We start from the raw sequence: 23,342 nt of genomic DNA, 5'->3' as shown, positions 1-23,342 counted from the left end.
TGTCCACAGCGGGGCTTAATGAGCCATTTTATTGTTTTTTTTAATCAATAAACAGAAAGACGCAGAAAGACAGAGACAAACAGAAAGAGTGGCTTCCACACTTAGCATGTAACCCTTAACGGCACATACACAGCACTTACATACACAGAAGACGTCAGCTTCCCCCTGTGCCATAAATTTCCAACAACTCTAATTATTCTTTTCATCTAATATGGATATACTCCAAACACCATCAAGAGCGTAATTGTTACACTTTCCTTTTTTCCCTTATGTTATTATATTATGGGACCGTGGTTTCTCTGAGCTCTAGGGATGTCTTTTTATTGTGCTGAGCCAATAAAACAAAGACTCTGTTGTAGTGTTGGGTAGTAATTAGCTGGTCTAATGAAGAATTCATTGAGGACAGATATCAATATTGGAACAAAACCAGACTTGAACACAAATACAAAGGAATGAATGAGATCACAATGCCTTTTGGTGATAATTTCTATAATAAGAATAATAGCTCTGTTTTAAATTGTTGTCAAATTGTTACTTTACATAAAAGCAGCTCTCTCAGCCAGGAAAACATTTGTATTATTAAAAAAATATCAGGAAAAAAAAAATCTGTATTGGTAATGACAGCATGCAGCCAGGCATGGAGATCAATGCTGTTCCAATACAAACAATTTAACATGTACAAAGAAAGTGCTGTTACATTTCCTTATAGCACTTTCATTGAATGTGTTATTCAGGCATTTGCTCAGCTGCAGTGAGGCTGGTACTATGGTACGCTAAATATATACACACACACACACACACACACACACACACACACACACTGAGGCATACATACACCACACACACCAATTTAACAGTTAACACTGAATTTATTTGATGTTTAAGGGGTATTATCATTATCAATAAATCACCTGGAAAGTACATTTATCCTTCGAAACAGCCTGATATACTGTAATGTCTGATGTTAACTCCACATAAATACTACTAATACATATAAAATAGACCTGCTGCATTTGGTGACATACAATAACCATAGATACTGTAGTCTGAGACAACTCCAGGCCTGCGAGTTCACTTTCTGGAGGTGTCACCGAGTGTACTCTGGGCCACAGCTGAGCTGATTTTTTGTGCTTTTAATGAAATATCTTGACAGTTATTGGAGGGACTGCAATCAGATTCAGCACAGATATTCATGGCGCCTAAAGAATGCATTTTCATGACTTCAGTGATCTCCTGTTTTCGTCTGTGGTGCCACAAGCAAAGTTGTCACTTCTGCTGTGACATGTTTCAACAATCTACTAGGTGGTTTGACTCAAAATGTTTGTATGGATGTGTAATGGGTACTGTTGTAGGCTGGGTCTGAGATCTGTTGGTGGTGGTGTTGTTGATAGATATGATATGATAGATAATACTTGCCTAGCCTATATTCTCGAGGGAGTTCAAATATCGCCCATGAATAGAAAACACTGGTTTGTTAGCTTTGCTCAGCCTATTGTATTTTGATTATTACATGGCTGATTTTACATAACCAGGTATGAAAGTACAACACCTGAAGAATTCAGACACATGGTCCAACTTCACTTCATCTACTGTGGGGTCTCCTGGGTATCTGTTCTGTCATCTTTCTTATCTTTCACACACTTCAGCACATCTGCTGTTCAGCTAATTCACCTAAAAAGGTGCTGAGCCTGACACTCAGTGAGTAATACAGATCTGTGAGAGTGTTCAATTGGATGGATTTGAGGGAGCTGCAAAATCGAGGGGTCTGGTGTTAAGGAAAAGAGAACGAAGAAAAGGACCAAAGAGCCCCAGTAAAGTAGAGGATAGGTACCTCTAATGGTGTCTGGATGGCAGCTCAATGGATAGCAAGGCAAAGGATCAGCACATAGCACTTGATCCTGCAGCACTCTAGTGAATTTAGCCATGTGAATGCTCATGACCTAATGACCCTACGGCAAGGCTGAGGCAAGAAGAGGATTGTGTGGGATGCTACCATAAAATACTACAGCAGCAGTGTGCTACAGCAAATGACATCAACTGTCTTAGACGTGCACAGACTGCTCTGGCCAAAAGAAGTGGCCAAAGTCAGAATATGAGTTATATTAAGACCATCAAAGGCATTAATTTCCTTGTCTGTCTGATTCTGTAAATCCTAAACACAAGAACCTTTTCAAACAGTTTTCTCTCATTTCTATATACTACTTGTGTTTCTCCCTGTTTACAAAGGGACAAAGTTACAGTTGACTTTCATTCAGGAATATATTTTTACATCAAGTAAAAGACACTTTAATTTCTTTAATTGCTTTAACGACATGGTACTGGATTTTGAATTTCATTTTTATGTGCTTATTGCCGACCACACTGATAATGCACTATCCTGACAGTACCCATTTTATTGTGAGCCCTTCAATTTCCATATCTGGCAATCATAAATATGCATTATCATTTCCTTACCTGGCATGACCTTGTTACACAACTGCCATAATGTAAGTACTACTGTAAATGTTGCTGTGACTATGTTTAGGATGTTCAATTTGCATCCAGTAGAGTGAGTATTACAGTCTGAATACACATTAAAATTCAAATGTGTATACATGTATCTACTGTACGTCCATGTATTTGTGTGTTAAAGCCTGCAAATACTATGTACTGTGTGTGCATGCAAGTACTACTGTAGGTTTGTTTATGTGTTCCATGTTAGTGCACTGATGTGTGTTTGTGTATGTGTGTGTCTGTCTGTGTCCCAGTGGTATAATGGTCCCTGGAGGCAGGCCAACGTCCATCAGCAGGCAGCAGGCATTAGTGCATTGCCCGAGTATCGATGGACCACCGGTGCTTGACAGCAGGCCCCTCCCTATGGTCACAGGACAGGATGGGTATACGTATGGCTCTGTGTGTGTGTGTGTATGTGTGCGTATGTGTGTAATAGACACAGAAAGTGTTTTTGATACGTATGCACGCAGAAGTAGAGAGGGAGATGTCTGTGTGCGTTTGAGAGACAGAGATGTTTGTGTATGACCCCTGACCCCAGGCTATGTGTCAAAGCTCTGTGAGTGTTTATGTGTGTGCGTGTGTGTGGATGAGGGGCCGCCTGGCTGTCATCGATCTCACACACACCAGGGCAGCACTTAACACTTGGACTGTAGCGACTAATACACTCACACCCTCTATTACTGCCCCACTGGAGGCACAGCATGTGTGTATGTGTGTGTGTGTGTGCATGGCCTACTGCCAAACTCATGCTGCTGCTGTTCAATGGCAGCACAATAGATTACACATATAACAGTGTAATGATATATCTCTCGTTCTCCTCTTCTCATTCTCCTCCTCGCCTCTGGCCTCTCTCCTCCTCTTTCCCATCTATGTTTTACTTTGCTCTGAATATATGCAGGATAGGATCGTCATTATTACTGGACGTTTTATGTTATTAGGGTAATTATTTGCTTAAAAAAGACACAGAAAATTACCAAAAGTGCAGAATTTGGAGCGCCTTGTTAGCCAGGTGGTTAAACCGCATGCAACATGGCCGCATGGTTGCAACCATTCCGATTCCAGCCAGCGACCTTTGCTGCATGTCATACCTCCTCTTTCTCCCCTGTTTCCTGTCTATTTTCACTGTCTCTGTCCTATAAAAGGCAAAAAAAATTAAAATAAGAATAACCTTTTAAAAAAGTCCAGAATCTTAGATTAAATATTAAAAAATATGAATAATTAAAAGGTGAGTTTCTACCTACTCAACTTTAACTTCATTTGTGTGAGTAACAACATCGCCAGTTTTCTCTGCTGAGACTTAAAGATAGCTGGCTTTAATAAAGGCACCACTCATCCAGTGTGTTTACATCATATATACTATACACTAGCTCAGGCTTCAATTTATCATAGTGCTTTCCACCAATGTGTGCTTTAGCCAAAAATTGCAAACAACTAGGCTACAGAGCATTTTACACAATCCCTAAGAAGGAGCACTCTCTCATGTCCACAGACGGACATGGTTGCTGTAAATTTCTTACAAACAGCAATGCAGAGTGTTTGGATACCCAGGCTATTAAGGAGCCTGGGTCACATAAGCACTAAGAATAAGTGGAACATTCACAACAGCATAATAGGCCTGGCTGTTTGGATCCTCTGAGTGGTCAGGAATTGGAGAGTCTCATGGGTATTATGGTAGATATCATGAAAATACATGTATCTGATAATGAAGGAAGAAGAGGCAGAAGAATAGAGGTTAAAACATCTGCAATTGCTGATGATAGCAGTAGCATAATAGAGCCTTGCTTCACACCATTGCAGACAATACACTAAAAAGCATCTGTGTAAGTGAAAAGGTTGGAGCCATAGTGCCCAAATATAGTCCTGGGACGCTGTGTCAGAGTGAGAGCGGGCTGCTCACTGCAGACTCAGTTGAGATGGAAGGTCTGGGCAAGAGGGTATGATTCAAGAGGGGTTTTCAATGCTTTGGTGATGAATGGTTAAGGCAAAAAACACAAAAAACTTTGGAAAAATACAACATAATTCAAGATACAATATAGATTAAGCTGCCTTTGTATTGCTTTAGTAACTGATGGGAATATGATATTGATGTTCATTTGTGATTCTGGTTACAGCTCCTCTGCCTGGAGTAGGTTTCACTATCAAACTCCTCAGTGTCACCAGGGTTAAGGGACCTTTCACTTAAGCCTACTCAAGTGAACATGGTTTATATGCAGCGCAAAAAGCTGACTCTCTGCGGTGATGTTGTCGTCATTGCGCATGCATGGATGGAAACGGTCCACTAAGCATGCTGCCAAGACACACACAAATGCAGCACATGCATTAGTGTGTATTTGTGTGTGGTCCCAGGTGTCTACCTGTCTCTTCCTTTCTCTCTCTCTCACACACACACACACACAGGGAGTCTTGCATTCCCCTGCTCTTTATTCTTTCCATTAATAGCTTGTCAAAGCAGCGGGCTAGCTAAAGCTAAATAATGCCTTACACACAACTGGGCATTATCCGTTGGGCTAGCTAGCCTCTCGCCACAGCTGCCCAGAGGCTAATGTCCAAATGAGATGGTTCATTTCAGCTGTCTCTGTCTCTTTCTTCCACTTTCACTTTTCTATGTTTATCTTCATGACCTTGTCCGTTTTTCCACCCATGGAGGTAAAGGACGGGAGGAGAGTGGTAGAGAGGAGAAGAGGCTGGGTGAAGAGAGAGAAGATAAGGGGTGATGGCCATTGCTGCTGGGGTTTTTGTGTGTGTTGGAGAGGGGCATTAAAGGATATATAGAGAGAGAGAGACTTACAAGGAGAGACAGGAAGCTTTAGGCCATAGACCATAGACCAAGCAGCCTCTTAAGTGATCTGATTGCCTTGCTAGGGAACTATAGTGACTGTGCTCAGAATTGTTACTAATAATACATCGCCATTTAGACTGAGCCACCAAACACATGTGTACACTTGAACATACACATATACACTTACAGGCAAAGAGAAAGCCAAACATATACACACACTTATGCTGACAAAAGAGAACTCTCTCTTGTCTCATAACGCCAAACAATGACAACCAAACACCGAAGTGCACAAAGAAACAGAGAAAGACCAAACAGAAATTGAGACAGACCATCCTGGCTCTGTCCACGTCCTTTTGCAAACAAGCAAAAGTGAATGACACTTATTTTCAATTGATCAGCAAAGCACTCTGGTGTGTGTGTGTGTGTGCGTGTGTGTGTGTGTGTGTGTGTGTGTGTGTGTGTGTGCAGGGTGTGTGTGCAGGGTGAGAAAGGGCTTAAATGACGATCATTGATTAGCTGTAGGCCTATGGCCCACTTAGGGCACGCCATGTGTTTGCACTCACACAGAGGTACCCACACATATACAGAAACGCACACACAATCATCATAAGTGGATGGTCGACTGAGACTGAAAGAGAACTGGACAGACAGAGAATAACGAGGGAGAGTCGAAGGGAAAAACATGGAAACAGACACAGAGGAGGGAATGCAGATTGGACAAAGTAGAGGGGAATGAAAGGAAAGTTTCAGAAAGAGGAAAGTGGATAAAAGTGACTGCCGATTCATCTTGAACTTTTTCCTTCAATTAAACTGCTTCGTTGCACTCACTTTTTTCGTACTCTACTTCATAGTCGGTGACCCCACATGTCCTGTGTGGAAGTGTCTGTCTTCATTATATTCACCCACTCATTTAGTCAGGTCTCTCCTTTATTTGTCAACCATCATGTATCTTATAAAATGCTGAGCAGCTGACAACCGGTAGGCTTATCAACCACACTGAAAACTACAAGTCCTATATCTAAAATGTGTGTATAATAACAGTCTGTGTCTGTGACATTAGTGTGCCTCTCTAAAAGGCAAAAGGCATATCAGGACACTGTGGTATGACAGCACAGATGCCAAACTGGCAAGTAGCTTCAATATACAATTAGCAGGCATCCATGTGCACACACACAAGCCAGCAGTGGAGTCATACAAAGACTTAGAGCACCCCCAACTGGGGGACAACACCGGCAAAAAGAGACAGAGGGAGGCACTGTACAGATAGACATGCACAAACACAAACTGTGCATTGACATGAATGGGAAGGGGGCTCTGCACATACAGTAGCTTATATCTATTATAAGGTGTACCATTGGTGTATTCTTTCTCTCTCTATTTGCTTCCCTCCCGCTCTCTGTACTTAGACACTTCACACTCCTTATGTGTGTGTTATGTAGCTTATAGTGTTTGTGTAGTGTGGTTATAGCTGAGCAAATGTTTTCCCGCACAGTCCAAACAAAGGCCAGGTGACATTCACATTCACTCACTCACACATCCACAAACACACACACCCACAAACACACACACCATGAAAGAGGTGCAATTAGAGCATCCCACTCCAATTAACCAGCTCTCTAAACAAATCCACATTAGGCCCTCCATTGTGGCTGCGCTCGAAAGCAGCCACTTGGGAAAGCAGCATAAAAGCTCCAACTGTATTCCTCCTCCACGACACGTTTGTGTGTGTGTGTGTGTGTGTGTGTGTGTGTGTGTGTAGACTGGCAGTGGTTACACAGTGGCACAGAATCTGGGCTGTTATGATTATGGTGGTGATGGGAAGATTGTGCAATCACTGGTGGGTGGAGAGAGTGAGAGGAAGGCAGAGAGGGAGGGAAGAAGCGCAGCAGAGAGGATGGAAAGGATTGAAACTGGGAGGGAAGATGTTGCCAGCAGCACAGGAAGAGAAAATTAGAACCTGTAGCACTGACATAGAAGCACAACTCTGCTGCTGAGGAGTGAAACATCTTTTTACCAATCTTCCCCTTGCCGTTTTTTGCCAGTAGTGGCTAAGGAGCAGCGGTAAATGTTGAAACACAATGCCCCTGATGCTAGACAGAATCACTCCTGTAGGCCTAATAATGGTATTGGACAATACTCAAATGGCACAAATGACGAGCAAAGGTTTTTGCAATGTTTTCTCTGAAACAGCGCTTTGTTTTGATTTTTACCTACTATGGAACAAAGCTGCACAAATCACCAAACAACTGAATTCATTATAATAAACCTACAATTTTTTTTTTTGATTGACTGCTTAATCATGTACTCTATTACATCCTGTTTCACTAAATCTAGAAAAATAACAATTTCTCAGACACCTGACACCTAATATCTCTTGTTTAATCCTAACAACAGTCAAAAACCAAAACATATTAAATTTGCAATTATTCATAAAAGAGAATAGCAACAAATTATCACTTTTGAGAAGCTTTTTTCTGGTTAAAATTTTCCTTAAACGATTAATCAGTTATCAAAATAGAAAAAGATCTCATTAATTAATCGATGAGCTTACTAGGATTCATGGCTGTCCATGGAACCAACAAAAAACTAGTGATATACACCTTTTATGAAGATCTTATATGTTGTACTTATATGTTGTACAGCCCAGGATTTGTATTTGACAAATGTTTTTGTTCATGTCCAGTATGTAAGGGTCCTGTGGTTTCTTAGCCATAGGCAAACATCTAAAGCAGCACTTTCTCCCACGTTTGCTACATCAATTATATTCAGGTTTTCCAAAATCCAGCTCTTATACAAAAATGTGGGATTTGTGAGTAGAATGGTCTTCACATCTGTTTTAGCAGTATCAGAACATCAACAAGAGAAGGATAAATAGAAAGGAAAGGAAGTCCAAAGACTTACAAGGTAGCGGAAGAATAGGAGGGAGGAAGAAGATGGAGGGTTGTGAAAAATTATGTCTCCATCTGTGATCCCACACTTAACCCTCCCTTGCTAGTTCCAGGTCTGAACACGAACACGAACACACACGCACACGCGTGCACACACACATACACACACACGCACACACAGAAAAGCCCAGTGGGGCAGCACTGGGAGTTTGGAGGGGATCCGTCTAGCAACATGGTTGCACACCAATCTTCCTGTAATCCCCTCTGTCCCTACTGAGACACACCCACACACACTTACATGTACAAGTGCAGACACATATATCGCACATAGGTTTGATGTGTACGTGTATATGAACCTTCAAAAATTCATCAGAAGATAGTGGTGTACCAGACCAATGCCACTGCATCTTGGATACAGCAGGAAAAGTGGGAATAACACAAAGTTAGAAAGGGTCCAATCTTGCTTTCCTCCCATCCAAAAAAACATGTATGTTAAAGCAGCGTTTTATTTTGGAGAATTTTTTTTTCTCAAATCATTGTGAAGGCTCCTAACCTGTTTCATAAAGTGCATGTGCTTTAGTATCAAATATTCTCTGGTTACAGACTCCTAATGTTTTGGACTGGATTTTAAAAATAATTATTATTCAGACAGATGTCAGATTTTACAGAGCAAAATGATCAATCAACATATAATCCGATACATCAGTCAAGTATAAGTAATGTCATGCCTGTTGAATTTTTAGCTAGTCTTTACATGAGTCCTGTCATCGAATTTCTGCTGTGATTTCATTAAGTCTGAGTGATTTTTTTGTATCTGGACTTTTCTGGCTGTTTGTTTCTCTGCCAAGGACAGTGGCACTGTCTTGTTGAGTCAATACGCTTTAGTTGCTGTTGACGTGTTGGCAAACAATCTTTATTGTTTAGTCCCCGAGAAGAGTGTACCTTCTGCACATGCTAGGGATAGGCATAATATTTACTCACCGTAGTGAAGGCTACACTGGTCATCAGATGCTCTGTGTATATTCCAAAATAATTTTGTTATTAGTGAATCGGACATTCATAACAGGGATGTGTCTTTCCAGCTATTGACCTACTTAGTTTCCTGAATCGGGTGAATATGTGATGTATCAACTGTATGGTCATTTTGGAGGGTGCAGTTTGTGGTGATGAACTGTGTTGCATTATACAGAGAGGTGTTTTATTTAGCCTATTCTCATAGAAACACTTTGCCAGTATAATACAATACAGTTTCAATCAAAAACTGAACATTATAACCTTCATGAGGGTAGGATTTATTGTTGGATCTGCATCAAATCACACTTCTTGTGAATATTTGTCTATTTGCAGTTACATAAAAATTACATTACAGCTTGCATATATATATAGGAAGACCTTCAGTGCAGATTATGTTTCATCTAGTGTGTGTGTGTGTGTGTATGAGTGAGAAAGAGGGGAGAGGGGGTGTATTTCAGGCTCAATTGGCAAACACAAAGGTCTGTGGCGCCATGGCCTGCTGTTAGATGGACAGAATAAGAGAGTAAAAAGGTGTGTGTGTGTGTGTGTGTGTGTGTGTGTGGCAGAGAGAGAACAAACAATAGGGCTAAAACTCAAAAAATAGAACTTAGTAATTCTTCGAGCTTTTCAACTTTCCTCAGATGGCCAATGTCACTCACACACAAACAGACCACTTCTGATCTTTTTCCCATTACATTGTAAAATGAAAGAGTAAAACCACAGCACAGTATGGCAGTCAGCAATTAGAATAGCTATTGCAGCTTTAGTCCCGTCAGCCTCAAGCCCCTCAGAGATGCTAAAGCTAGTTAGCGATTAGGGAAGTGTCTCAGGGGGCCACTTGAAAATCAGTTAACTTTCCCCTCAGAGGCCCATGCTAGCTCACATTAGCATTTAGCACACCCATTAGCGTCAACACCTACTTTAGCGTTAGCACAGCCAACTGACAGTTAAAGGTCCCCGTGGGGCTCTTTAGGGAGTCTCCAGACATAGAGAGACTGACAGAGAGAACACGTACTGTAGCAGTTTGTGCATTAAAGCTGGATGGTGAGTCACTAAGCAAGTTAATGGCTCGGTAGCTAAATAGAAAAACACATTAGCAGTTTCAGCAAAGACATGTTGAGGACTAACAAACAGCTGGTCCACCTATATGTTGGGGTGTCCTGTGGAACTAAAGGCCAGTTTATCGATAATTAATGATATATTATATACCATATATACCATACTAACAATGATTAACAATGAAAAATGTATTTTGCATAACCATCAAAGCCTCTACCTCTGCTACTATCCAAAAAGTTTTTTATGTTTTAATCCTTTAACATCAGGTGAAAATTGGTAAATCAATGCAAAGCAAGGAACACGGAAACACAAATAAACACAAGCTGAGCATTTGGATTGGTGCCCAAACCTATTCCCATATGCCCATGTTGCCATTTACTATAGCTCATTTCACTCCCCGACCAACACACTAATCACATTAGTCATCCGTTTGTTTTAAAACATCATCAGGGACCATCACACACAGACTTGCACACACATAAATAATCACACGCACACTCGGGCGCTTTGCACACTTTGGCTTTTGGAAGTACACTGTGGTGCACTTGACGGGTACAAGACGGAGGAGAGCCAAATCAACTACCATGCACTAATGAAGTAGCGGTCTAATGCAAGCGACTCAGCATATTTGCGAGTGCGTGTACATTTAAGGTACACACAAATATGCATGCAGGTGCACTGGCAAACAAAGTGCATACATGGACAGGCTCATCTAGATTCATCAAGATATCTTGCATTCTACTGAGTACTAGCTTCAACCTGGTTTAAGAGACAGTATTTTGTATGTATGTACTCTGCTCAAGAAAATGAAGGGAACGCTTAAATCACATATCGGATCTCGATGAAATTAATATTCAAGATCAAAGTCTTTACTATACATTGTGTAATTCATTGAGAACAAAATGACGTACCAACTGTCAATGGAAACTACAATCACCAACTGGCTGAGGGCTGGATTTAAAATGAATGTAAAAAATTGAAATCACAGGCCGATCCAACTAACGTGAATTTCATTACGGTAACTCATAATGTCTGTGCAACCCTCCGAGGATATGCCTCACCAGACCATCACTGGCCCACCGCCATACCAGTCATGCGGGATGTTCTTGCAGGCTGCATAACATTTACCAGGGCGTCTCCAGAGTCTTTCATGTCTGTCACGTGTTCAGTGTGAACCTGGTCTCATCTGTGAAGAGAACTGGGTGCCAATGGCAGACAGAGTTCTCTGACGAATGCCAATCGAGCTGCACAGTGCTAGGCTGTGCGCACAGGTCCCACTAGAGGAGGTCAGGCCCTAATGCCACCCACATGGAGTCTGTTTGACAGCTTGGTCAGAAACATGCACACCAGTAGCCCGCTGGGGGTCTTTTTGTAGGGCTCTAGCAGTGCTCCTCCTGTTCCTCCTCGCACAAAGGAGCAGATACCGGTCCTGCAGCTGGGTTGATGCCCCTCAACGGCCGTGTCCAGCTCTCCTCGCGAAACAACCCGTCTCCTGGTATCTCCACCATGCTCTTGAGACTGTGCTGGGAGACTCAACAAACCTTCTTGCGACGGCACGTACGGATGTGCCATCCTGGATGAGCTGGACTACCTGTGCAAACTGAATGAGCTGCAGGTATGGCCGCATGCTACCAGTAGTAACAAGGACGCTAGCAAAATGCAAAACTAGAGAGTCAGGAAGGTCCATGAATTTGCACCACTCTTGTGTATGACTGTGCAGTGACACCCAAGGGGGGTATTCATCGTAGTGACAGCAGGTATGCAGAAGGTAGATGTCAAAGATTCTATTGTAGAGCCAGCCCAGAAGTCATCAATCAAAATTAAATACTTTAAGTAGCTATAATCATTTGAATCATTATGTTTCTGTACTTACTGAAATGCTTTACACAATAGAATGTAGGAAAATTATTTGATTTTTAAGTGAAAAAAAGGGTTGGCATAGCAACAAATAATGCATAACTACTTGTGCAATATGGGAATTAAGCACTTTGTTCAGAGTCCTGAGCTTTTAAACAACTTTTAACTTCAAACATAAAAAGCCTTTGTTTGGATGAAAGCTTTGAAGTTAACCTAGGGTGGATGGAGTGGAGTATGTTGTATGATGGTGATACCTGATGACATGATGCTCCAACTGTTAATCACAACTAAATGATATTATACATACTCTCATTCACTCTCTTTCTTTGTGTGCTTAACATGGTTGGAGGGGCTAGTGCATGCTGGGCTTAGGCACCATAGGGGACATTGCCAGGAGGGGCACATAGGGGTTGGGTGACTTAAATGGAGAAAAATCCAATAATTGTATCCGTCCAGAGGGAGGGCGAGCTTTTAGGGAGGGGAGCGACCTGTTATTACTCTTTCTTTTTTCTCCCTCTTTCATTTCATCCCCTAATTCTAGGGTGAGGGGGTAACCTAAGAAAGGGAGGGAACGAAGTGGAAGGACATGAGGGTTACGGGCTGAGCTTGCTGTTAAAGTATGTCCTTGTAATTAGCTGAGTATTAGCAGTGGTGACAATGCAAGAGCACTGGGCAGGGAAGCACCCTTTAACGCTCTACTCATTTCCTGAACTTAATCCCCAGCGCTTACTGGTAATAGTGCAACACATGCACACGCATCTGGACACACACACACACACAAAGACACACACACACGCACAAATTCACATACTCAACTGCTGGCTATAATAGGAGAGGACTCTGAGCAAAGCTACACTCAACAGCTCACCTTCAATCCCAATTGTGCTCAAAGTCATAATAGTGGTTAACTGCAGGGAATTTCAGCATGCATGTGTCTGTGTGTGTCTGCGTGTGTGTGCATGCACATAAACATTTGTGTCTGCATCTGCTCATTAGCATCAAGTTGTGTTCAGATAAAGTGTGGCAACTGTTTACTTCTCGAGTGTCAAGAAGCTTCCAACACCCAACACTACTTCAGGCAAGTCCCTGTTCCTTGTTTCCTCCCGTGAACGGATGGAGGAGACAAGGCTGCAGAAGCGAAAATCAATTACTTTCAATTAAGTCAACCGGCAACTCTTTCAGTATGCCCTCGAGCCACTCAAGTCTTGCTTACATTACCTCCAACCCCCACTCTTACACCACAAAGTGACACACACACTACATACAGATGTGCATTACACTTTAAAGGCACATCCACTCATTGTGTGGCTATCCTTTTTGTGTTTAACTATAAAGAACAAACAAAAATAGGAAATATACAAAATTGCATTTAATTGTGCTTGGTATCGTTATATTTTATGTGAAACACGTTAATCAAACAACTTCACGTTGATAATAACCATTTCTTCCACAATTATTAGAGAAAAAAAAACTATTTATTTATTTATTGATCCATGATTTAGCACTTTGAGGTACATGGCATATTAAAAAACACTGCAGCTCAAAAAATCACAATGCTGAACATGCAGTTTGGATCTAATTACTCCCTATCACACCCCAGAATGTTAAACAACAGTGGCTGACGGGTGAAACCCTTGTGAAAGCTTCAGTGTAAAACCAGATTGGTTGTTTTTGTCCTGTAACAAGCTCCTGCAGGTAGTTTGAGCCAATCATTCAAACTCTACCGAGGCACGTTAGTGGGATATGTGTTGTATATTATGAAAAAACTCTAAAGCCCAGTCGGGGTTATCTGATCTTCATTTAAAGTAATTCATGCGATAGAATTATAGAATTAGATTAGTATTAAAGTCTGACATTACATGATACTTAGATCAAATGTCTTGAAAACAACAATATCATTAGTGTTTTTCTGCTCTCTAATAGTATGTAGTATGTGAATTTTAGTGCCTACAAAATGCCACACACACTTTGGAAAATAAAATTCTTCAGCAATTCAAGAAGTTGAAGTTAAAAATGGAACTGTTTTTGGAAGAATGGATCCTGGACTGACTCATACTCAAATCAAATGGTCAACTGAAGGTAAATGAGGTGTGTATTATTCCTTATCATCACAATGTACAATGATAACATAAGTGGAGTTCAGAAAAATATAACAAATTGCTGGCAAAGGAGCTATTAACAGCTCTGAGGAATGACAATGAGAATATAGGACCAATTTTATTAGATCTAAGGAAGCATGTGTGTATTCTTCTTTCACATTTTTGTTTCATTAGCTTTAATCAAAAATCGTTTGAGACACCTGAGCTCAGTCCAGAGCGCACTGGTAGAGAACCATTTCTATAGAGAGCACGTTATAAACAGCGCAGAGGGGGACCACAAACCTTGTCACTGACACAACAGTCTGAGTGAGCGTGTGTCTGTGCGCGTCTATGTATGTGTGTGTATGCCTGCCAGCTCCCAGTCTAACGCTATTGTCTAACAAGGTCTAATTAGCACTGTGGCACAATGAATTAGCATAATTATGCAAACAGGGCACCGCTAAAGGCTTGGCACAAGGGGAGGCTACGGGGGGCAACCATTACGACACACACACACACACACGCAGTCACTAAGAACACTTAGACACTTGTACAACACATTAAACACACACAGATGACTGTGACAGATCCACTGGATACAGAAAACACACACACATACACCTGTCCAACGCTGCAACAAGGAGTGACAAGAACACAAGGCTGCCATGAACAGCGATGACTTTTTTTTGATATTGTATTTATGTGTGTGGATCAGGCACTAAATATGTTGCCTATGCTGACATTTATCACCTCTCCTCTTTCGAACATCGTCTTGTTATAAACTGTCCCCGTACGACAGTAAATATCAGACACACACACAGAAATGACCGACTAACCCCCCCCTCCACACTGCTCTCCCTCACAACACTCAGATAATCTGGATTTATAGTATTTACTATGAGGAGTGACAGGTGAAGTCAGTGGGAGATAAAAAGGATGACTGAGAGGCTGAAAGGCTGGTCGCCATTCAGACAATGACAGCTGTAGTGAAGAAGGCTCTATTAGGCTTCATTAGGATCCCTGGCTCTTCATTACACAAACATACACACACAAAAGCTCCTTTCACACATACAATCTATTCCTGAAATGTTCAGGAACATTTCCTGCATGGGGTCTTGTGTGAATGGGAGCAGTGATCGATATTCTGGGAAATCTGTACTGCCAATTTCCCACCTCTAACGTTTTTGGGAAAATGCTGGTATGGCTGTTGTTGTGAATGAAAGCAGGGGCAGGCATGTAAAGGGCTCCGCCTGTTTGACGAAAGAAGCTTCCACATCAAACCAATCACAAGATTTAACTTTATGGTTGCCCTGCTGATGCTTTCACAAGAGATTTAATCACAAACCTTAATTTTAATGTATTGAATGCATGTTTCTACCTCACAGTAGATCACAAAAAAAAACTAAATATAAATATAAATTAAATATTGGATGTATTTTAAGAACACCTGACAAAAGCAGCTCCTCGTTCACCATGTTCCAGAAAATAATAGGAGGCATCTTCCACTGTACACATGCACATGGCCTTGTCCAATCTTCCTCTTTTGTTGAGATTTATGGCAGTTGGCATCCATAAGTTCATTACTGCCATTTGCTGCACTGTCCCCTGCCCTATCTCTTCCAGTATTGCCATGGCATGTGTGAAAAGGTGCAGACTGATCACCAGCAGTAACTGAAAGGTTATCCCAGTATTTGATGGGAACTATGTGTGAAAGAGGCTAAAGATGCACACACACACACTAATGATGGAACAGGGAATGCATTGCTCTAAATAAATGAGTCAGAGCTTAAATGCATTCATGGCTTACAATGGAGGATCGCAAACACTAAAATGCACAGCAATTTAATTTATTAAGTGTGTGTGTGTGTGTGTGCAGACACAGAGCTCTGTCATTATGACCTTTGCCTGCAACATGAACCCAACAAGTAACCCCACATCCCAACAAGACCTCTTACCAAAAGCCCTGCAATGTCAACAAGCTCTACCTAAACCCTCTCCTATGGACAAATGCACAAACCTCCTCTGATGCTTTAGCATTAGTCACCCATCCCCAAGGGCCTGTATTGTGTCCTAAAATCCTGATCCCCAGCAGGAAACAAGTACCCATAAAATCCCAAATAGCAGCCACACAAAGCTCTCTTACAATTACAAGCCCGCGCTGTCAGCTAAAGCACCAGGAAGGTCGGAAGTTCAGAGTTCAAGCAGTTCAAAGTGATCAAGACCAGTTCGAAATGGGCATGATCATTCATTGACAACATATAACGAGTTACAAATGTAAATGCAGCTCCATGACTTCTTGATGTCCACCAGAGGGGGTGCTTTGTGCTTGGATACCTCATCAAGTGCAAACGTAGGTGCAAACCCGACACCTGGCTGATGTACGTGCCACAATAAAACACCAAGGTACCCCCAGGTAGAGGTCTTCACGCAATGTGGTCAAACCAAATACACCACAATAAAGAGAGAACACCCCCAGCTCCAACAAGCAGCTGGAGTTAAAGGGAGCAGCAATATAATAATAATGGCCTAGGAGCAATTGTAAAGTCAGAGATAATTGGTTTGAATGTTTCAAAGACACATTTACAGAAATAGCTGAAAGTCATATTTTCATTTTTTGCGCCAACAGTATAAGATTCTGTGGCCAACAAGATCCCTTTGGATCCATTCAGGGACTGACACACAGACCAAAGACCCACAGCAGCAAGACGAAACCCCTTCCCTGACCAACTTCAGCCCTGGGTATCGTCTCAGTTCCTCAGAAAAGTCATTAAAACCTTCATTTGGTTTGTCCGCGTTACTGTTTCATTTCTTTGTGACCAATTAAGTATTTTCTTATGAGTGCATGCTCTGTGTTACAGTGTACAGACTGATGCACACAATAGGGGATCAGAATCAGAATCAGAATTACTTTAATAATCCCCAGGGGGAAATTGCTTTTTGTTAGTATGAATAAGTATGTATGTATGTATGTAGTATGTAAGTATGAATAAAAAAAAGATGTATTAAAAATTATTATTCCAAATTATTACACAGAGGTAAATTACTGCACCAGGTGAGTCCAGAGTCTTATAATAATAATAATAATAATAATAATAACAACAATAATACCACTACTAATAATACTACTAATAAAAATATATAACAACATGCACAATCATAGTAAGGCGCTGTACTATATAATACCAATAATACTACCACTACTACTACTACTACCAACAATAATATATAACAACATGTACACAGTGAGGAGCTGTACCATATTATAATAATAATAATAATGATACAAATAATACCACTACTAATAATAATAATATATAACAAAGTGTACCTTCAGAGTGAGGAGATGTGTTATATAATACTAATACTACTACTACCAACAATAATATATAACAATATGTACACTCAGAATGAGGAGATGCACTATATAATTATAATAATAATAATAACGATGATAATAATAATAATAATAACAATACAATATATACAACAACATGTACACACAGAGTGAGGAGCTGATTCATATAATAATAATAATGATAATAATAATAACAGTAATAACATACAACAACATGTACACTTTCTTCTAGAGTTCTATAGATTAATGGCCACAGGCAGGAATGATTTCCTGTGGCGCTCTGTAGTGCATCGTGGTACAATTAGTCTGGCACTGAAAGAACTCCTATATCTAACCAGCACTTCATGGAGTGGGTTGGACACATTGTCCAAAATAGCTCCCACTTTGTGAAGCATTCTCCTCTCTGACACCACCGTCAGAGAGTCCAGCTTCACTCCTACAACGTCACTGGCCCTGCGGATCAGTCTGTTCAATCTATTGACATCCTCTACCCTCAGCCTACTGCCCCAGCATACCACAGCATAGAAGATAGCACTGGCTACCACAGACTCATAGAACATCCTGAGCATAGTCCTGCAGATGTTGAAGGACCTCAACCGCCTCAGAAAATAGAGGCAGCTCTGGCCCTTCCTATAAAGGGCATCAGTGTTCCTCCCCCAGTCCAGTTTGTTATCAATGTGTACCCCCAAGTACTTATAATCCTCAACAATGTCCACACTGATGTGCCGTACATTCATTATACTGTACCAGTATTCTCCATTAAACGTCCCCTCATATATAGGGTTTCAACAAGGCTTGAAGCTCTCTTCAAAAGAAATGAATTCTGGTTAAATTTTGGCAGCGGTGCCCTTATATTGCCAATATTCAAAATGGTAGGCTGTCTGCATACACTCTCCGTTCCCTAAAGCATCTTCATTGAGACTCCCTGCCGGCTTCTCTGGTCTTGAAATGAAACCATTGACTCCAGCTTATCGTCACCTTAAGAAACAACATATTGTTCACATACGTGCACAGTGGTGGGACAAACACAATAGCTGAGAGAGAGGGTCCTGCTGAGCGGGGGCAGCAATTTTAAGCTGAGTCCACACATTTTGGAGGCAGTGGGCTAATCCGGCCAGGCTTTTTAGCCTGCTATTCAGGAGGACAAGGACCCCTAGGATTTGGGCTTGTCCACACCTCAGGGGTGGGGGATTATCAAGATAGCAGGAACTGTGGAGAGGGTGTAATGGTGGGCAAAGTGAATACGTGCTCATTACTGTAGCAAGACTGTCTCGATTTTTTGCAAGCAGTGCATGACTGTATATCTTTGTGTGGGGCACACATAAGTAGGTATATGTGTGTGTTTGTCTATTTAGATGGGTTTCTCCCTGACTCCCAGTCCAAAAAAAATATAGCCCAGAGCTCTGACAGGGTCACCTCTGAGCCTTTCAGAGCCTCCTCTCAACCAATCCTAATTGATCTCACGCATTACTAGTCCCAAACATGGGATGAAGAACAGGAGGGAGATGGCTGGCTCATTGTCTGAGGAACGAGGTTCCCTTGCTAGTGGCTCTTCACTCCTCACACACTCACACACACACACACTATACCTCTGGCATGCCCACCCACCATCTCCCATTCTACCCCTTTTCTCCCCTCCCCTCCTCTATGCTCTCATCTCCGGCTGTGCTAATCCACCGGCCAAGTCAGGAACTCAGTTACCCATCTGGCTGAGCACAACTCCAGCTGGGAGGAGAGAGGGATGGAGGGGTGGGAGGAAGAAAGAGGAGGAACGGTAAGAGGGGTAGACTGAGAGACAGGAACGAGGGGGTATGCTGTCAGTGGTATGGAGATATCTCGTTTGAGGAGATCTTTCTATCACTTACTACTTTATATATACACTAAAGAAGAAGGAGAAAAGACAAAGAAAATTAGGTATATGCAAATCACAAAAAACACAGTGAAGTCTACTTGAGTTCCAAACAGCAGAAACATGATTAGGTCTTCATTTTCTCTCTCCAAACACTGTGTACTTGTAAAGAAAACGGATTATCCATTCTAGCAGGTTGGACTGAGAGCTGCCACTGGGTTCTATCATGACTTATGTAGTGTGATCCCAGTGTGCAATGAAGTAGCCCCCAGCAATGACCTTCACCTCTGACCCTGACTCTCCTGTGGAGCCATCTGGCTGGTTAACACTAACCCATCACCTTTGTTATAATCCACCACATGCCTGTGAGGACGGACCTGCAAAGAAAGAGGTATATAATGACTTGAAAGGGATCAAGTCATTATTTTATATTGCTGAGGTGTAGTCAAAGACAAACACTTGGCTAGACAATAAAGTTGTATTATATCATACGTAACTATTTAACCCCAAAATATTGGTAATGGAAAATATACACAGACATTAACTTGGCATGCTATAAAGAAGCATGGGTGTAAAATTGTCTGTAATCTCATTGAGAATCCTACTTTGTTCCAAAATTACAGATTGTGTGTGTAGCCAAGATAACTGTTTTCACTCATGTAGACAGCAGTCGTGTGTGTTTAGTTGAAATATTTCTTTGACTGGATTTACATTACTAAAAGTCCTAAGCAATAACTGAATAGAACAGACTAAAACTGAATTCAACTCAACCAGAAGTGAACTCAGGTCAAGCCAAATGCCTCACAAAAACATCACCGAATGAAGGTCAAATCAAGGCTCTTGTATTTCAGGTGATGCTTTCCACTCCATATCATAGAGCAAATCCCTGACTCTCTCCTTTCCTCCAAACCGCTCATCACTGTCGACTGGAGCAATAAGAAGACTGCAGCCCACTTCCTTTCCAAAGGACATTTGAAGGTATTTGGGAGGAATAAGTACATGATAAACCGCTGCAGAGGCCACACAAGAGACATACTCCCATTCAAAGAGATGGAATCAAACCACCTCCATCAAACCATCAATCAAACACTAACAGTACACAGCATGATGCTAACTCAAAGCTGTAGTGTGTGTGTGAGGGAGAAAGGGATAGAAAAAGAGGAGAGAGAGAGAGAGACAGAGACAGAGATGGGATAAAAGCGAAGGAGTTATGAAAGTAAAACAAACTCTGTGAACATAATTTCAAGCACACACACATACGCACAGAGACATAATACAAAGCGCTAAAGTAGTAAGATAAGTGAGTATGTACTTACAGACATTACCAGTGTTGTCAAAACTGTTGAGCACTTCATTAACTCTAAGAGGCCCCAGGTTATCCCTGAGAGACACAAAAAGATGATTATACAGCAGCATTCTATAGTATAGAATAGAATACTATATTGTGCTTTTTTTGCTCTTACAGACAGTGAAACAAGACAAAGAATCTTAATTAGCATTTTGAACTTGTGGTAATTGTTCCAAAGGAAAAGTATCAAAAAGTAAGCACAGATGTGATGGGTCATGGAGTATTTCCATATCTCAAAAGTTGAACCTACACCATTGTTGATGAAGGTGTTTATATTTGTAAAACATTTTTGAGATTTAAAAATATATTACAAACTGCAAGTCAATAACTGTTTTAAACATGTTTTCATATCTACTGTCATTTACAGTACGTGCATATTTTTGTGGTAACTGTGCAGATACAAAAGTCATATATAACCATTCATGGAACAGTGTTTCAATTACTAAATTGCAACCTGTTTTACAGGACATGCCTTAACAACATGTCAATCAATCAATCAATTAATCTTTATTCATATAGCACCAATTCATAGACCAAACTCTTTAATTAAGAGAGAGACCCAACGATTCAGGAATTCAAAATCAAGGATTCAAGAATCCCCACATGAGCAAGCATCAGATATGATATTAGGCAACAGTGGCAGGAAAAACTCCCCTTTAACGGGAAGAAACCTTGAACAGAACCAGGCTCAGAGGTGGGCATGTGCAATGTGCTTTGTTCTAGATTCACAACAAACAACAAGATTTTAGATACTATTAGTAAATGCCATCATCATACTCATTTACCCTTGATGATATGAACAGCATGACACCGTATAAATCTAGAACTTGTTCCATATTGACTTTTACCCAACTAGTCTGATGTGTTGAGGCATCATGAGGTGGCACCTTGTGTGGTACACTGTCAGCATGCTTTATCTGTGCCCGCATGAAACCCGAGCCCTGTGTGCTCCACTTTGCTCCATTCAATTGTGTGTACCTGAGTAAGGCACTGTACTCCGGAAAGTAGACACTTCTGTACTCCACCCACTGGTCGTCTGAGGTATCACTAGGGTTTTGTGTAACAGGCTTTTTCCTGCTGAAAAGGTCGAACGTGGCGAACCTGCGAACAGACACTTGTTTGATCTCTGCACTGTCCACCTGCTTCTGACGCAGCACCTGTAAGAGTCAGGAGTGGAAATAAAGTGGCAGTTACAGTAGCGCATCCCTTTACTGTTAAGTCTTCCCACAAGCTGTAAAGTCTCAGCATTTGCAGGATGATTCAGTCATGTTTTCCCGTTTTAGCAGAGTAGGGATTTCCAGCACAGTTTCACCTACCTACTTCTAGGGTGCATGGAAAAGGTTAAAAGTTTAAAGAGGTCAAAACTCAAGCAACACTTGTAGCGTACAGAACAATTTTATTGTCAGACCAACAGATTTTGGCTTGTGGCCTTCTTGCATCACCCTGATGAGGCCCACAGCTGAAACGCGTTGCTGAGATTCTGTATATTACAAGTGGTGCTTTAATTTTTACCTTTTCAGACATTTTCCTGTTTTGCCAGTGTGAGGATTCAGTCCAACAGACAAGTCTCTCTGAAGACTATTATTTGCGAGTGAAGTGACAGAAATTTGTAATGAATTTTACATATTTTTATTATTCTATCTATCCATCCATCCATCCATCCTGGCGTTGACACACACTGAGGTCATTATTGCACTAGGAGGACGAAGTTTTTCCTCTTCAGGAGCGGGTAACGTCTGAGTAATGCCCATCTATGGGCAAAAATAAAAGCCCTACTTTTACAGCCACTGCTCTTGGAGGTACAACATTCTTGCATATGCATGGCTAACCAGAGCCTGTGGTCAGAGGAGAGAGAGTCCAAGTGGTGTCAGAGTTACTGTAGGGCTGGAGGTGATGTATTGTATAAGTATAACAGAAGGTAAAGAATGAAGATTTACTGTCAAAAAAAACGTATAGAGTACTAATGAACTAAGACTGCTGAGACTGTTATCACAGGTATATGACATAGGCAGTGTCATAACTGCTAGATTATCAAACTGTAATGAAGTCTGTACTAATAAGACATAGAGAAAACCCTCCAATACATCTACTCCCTCCATATTTCACACAGCTTGTGCTAGGAATGATTATCAGTTGAACTACATCGTACAATCGTATTTCAAAGCATGACAGGGAGGAAGACTGTCCTTATTATTCCATGGTTATGTGCGTCAAACCACACATTTTATGTTGAGCATTCAAGACCTTCTGAAAATATGTTCGCCAAAATAGTCTAAAACCGTAAGAGGTTTGTGCTTTCTTTTAGGATAATACCTGTCTCAGTAGAGTCCACCTGGCTCTTGCGACATCAGTAGTAGCACAGGTCCCAGCCCGGGCGGTGTGGGAATTAGCAGTGCAGGTGTCTTGATTAATATTTTTCCTCAATGGCGAAGCCGGCTCGGTCTTTTCTGCAGTGCCGGTGGAGCCCCTCTCCATTTTATCTTCGAAGTTGTGGACGGAAATAAATCTGTAACCAAATACCAGGCTATGGGGCTGACACAGTTATCGGTTGCAATGTGGTAATACAAAAATAAGGCTTTTTCGATAAACTACACCAACGCAGAAATCAACGAAGACATGGCT

At 41.3% G+C, this 23,342-nt stretch overlaps 1 protein-coding gene across 1 annotated transcript in view; it reads right to left on the bottom strand.

The window, feature by feature from the left end:
* camkmt (calmodulin-lysine N-methyltransferase) overlaps positions 1-23,260 on the bottom strand; it is a 105,531-nt gene extending 82,271 nt beyond the window's left edge. Inside the window, exons 1-3 of the mRNA XM_070840849.1 lie at positions 23,034-23,260; positions 21,699-21,877; positions 20,689-20,753 (exon numbers count right to left, since the gene is read on the bottom strand). Coding sequence (XP_070696950.1) covers positions 20,689-20,753; positions 21,699-21,877; positions 23,034-23,195 — 406 coding nt within the window. The 5' untranslated portion in view covers positions 23,196-23,260. The remainder of the gene's footprint in view (positions 1-20,688; positions 20,754-21,698; positions 21,878-23,033) is intronic.
* Between the last annotated feature and the right edge of the window lie 82 nt (positions 23,261-23,342).

This window comes from Pempheris klunzingeri, chromosome 12, assembly GCF_042242105.1.
Source record: "Pempheris klunzingeri isolate RE-2024b chromosome 12, fPemKlu1.hap1, whole genome shotgun sequence".
NCBI lineage: Eukaryota > Metazoa > Chordata > Actinopteri > Acropomatiformes > Pempheridae > Pempheris > Pempheris klunzingeri.
The sequence above is the reverse complement of the archived record's forward strand: the minus strand, read 5'-3'. Positions and strand labels throughout refer to the sequence as shown.